The 1,905-nt window shown below is 29.7% G+C and overlaps 1 protein-coding gene across 1 annotated transcript in view; it reads left to right on the top strand.

Moving 5' to 3' along the window:
- CBG01436 overlaps nt 1-1,905 on the top strand; it is a gene marked incomplete at both ends in the record, with an annotated part of 7,693 nt that overhangs the window by 2,637 nt on the left and 3,151 nt on the right. The window contains 2 exons of the mRNA XM_002636133.2: nt 90-278; nt 1,596-1,688. Coding sequence (XP_002636179.2) covers nt 90-278; nt 1,596-1,688 — 282 coding nt within the window. The remainder of the gene's footprint in view (nt 1-89; nt 279-1,595; nt 1,689-1,905) is intronic.

Genomic DNA, 1,905 nt, shown 5'->3' on the forward strand with positions numbered 1-1,905 from the left:
TACTGTAGTTGTCGTTGTGGGACCCTCTACTCTGATTTTTTAAAAATAGTTTTTGAGCTTACAAAATGCCTAAAATCATTCATTTTCAGATCTTCCCGGTGCTCCACGTGGAACGCTGGGCGTTCGACGCCGAACTGATCTTCCTGTGCGAGAAATGGACGGTTCCAGTCAGCGAGGTGTCCGTTCGATGGAAAGAGATCGAGGGATCGAAAATCACGCCAATCTGGTCGTGGCTTCAGATGGGCAGGGATTTAGTGTTGATTTGGTTCAGATATAATGTAAGAAATACGGAAATTCGTGGCGTTTTTAGGGGGAAATTTGAAAATATTTTTCTGAAAAATCTGAAAAATTCCAAAAAATCGCAAAATTTTCCTGAAAAATCTGAAAAATCGGTTAATTCAGAGAATTCTAAAAAATATGAAAAAAGCTGAAAAATACGAAAAATCCAAAAAATTAGAAAAACACGAAAAATTCGGAATTTTCCAGAAATACTGAAAAATCTAAAAAGTTCTAAAAATATGAAAAAAAGCTGAGCAGTCCATAAATTCCGAAATTTACGAAAATTTTAGAAATTGTGAAAAAATTACAATTTTTTGAAAAAAGCTGAAAAAAAAACAAAATGTATTTCCCTGAAAAATCTGAAAAATCGGATAATTCAGAAAAATTTAAAAAATTCCAAAAATATGAAAAAGCTGAAAAATAAGAAAAAGTCCAAAAATTCTGAAAAAGTTACAATTTCCTGAAAAATCTGAAAATTACCAAAATTTAGAAAAATGCGAAAAATTCTAAACTTTACCTTTAAAATTTGAAAATAATGAACTTAACCTTTAAAATTTGAAAATATGATTTTCAAGAAAAATCGGATAATTCTGAAAATTCTAAAAATTCCGAAAAATCTAAATTATTCCAAAAAGTCAAAAAAAATATGAAAAATGCTGAAAAATACGAAAAATCCCAAAAATTCCGAATTTTAAGAAAATTTCAGAAATTCTAAAAAAAATTACAATTTTCTGAAAAATCTGAAAAATTCGAAAAATAGGAAAAAAGCTGAAAAATCCCAAAAATTCCGAAATTTACGAAAATTTCAGAAATTGTGAAAAATTACAGTGTTCTGAAAAATCTGAAAATTTCAAAAATTCCAGAAAAGTTCTAAACATTCCAAAAAAAATGTTTGCAGATCGGCATCTGGACTGATAGTCAACCATAATCACTTGGATTCTTTCTCTGGATTTTTCAATTTATCACTGATTATTTATTTTTTTCTTTTAAAGTTTGGGTCGTTTTTTAGTGATTTTTTTGCTTTAAGCCTACCATTTTTCCCCAATTTTTTCGCTTTTTTTGCTTGCTGGTTTTGTAAATATTTCAATGATTCCTGCCAAAAAATTTTTTATCCTCGAATTGTGATTTTCGTTCCACCACTTTATCCCTGTTTCTGATGGCATTTTTCCGGGCTTTTTCCCTCTAAAAAATGGTTAAAATTGTAATTTTTTCGCTCATGTTTTGAATTTCGTTGAAATCGAATTTTTTCTATATTTTTCAATTGTTGAAAGCCTAATTTTTTCAGATTTTTGAGAATAGAAAATCGAAAATTTCAGGGCAAAATGGTGAAAAAATCAGCAGCGTCAGTGCCAAAAGCCGCTGAATTTCCAAGCGATGAGATTGTGATGCAAGAGGAAGTGGTTTTGAATGTGAGGAACGAACAAAAATTGGAGAAAAATCTGAAAATTCCGAAAAATCAAAATTGCGTAAAATTGCTGAAAAATACGAAAATGTCCAAAAATTCCGAATTTTACGAAAATTTCAGAAATTCTGAGAAAAATTACAATTTTCTGAAAAATCTGAATAATTCAAAAATTACAGGAAAATTCCAGAAAAGTTCCAAGTTCAGATTCCACCACATTGAGC

The sequence above is a fragment of the Caenorhabditis briggsae genome (assembly GCF_000004555.2).
Source record: "Caenorhabditis briggsae complete genome, chrV, whole genome shotgun sequence".
Taxonomy (NCBI): Eukaryota; Metazoa; Nematoda; class Chromadorea; order Rhabditida; family Rhabditidae; genus Caenorhabditis; species Caenorhabditis briggsae.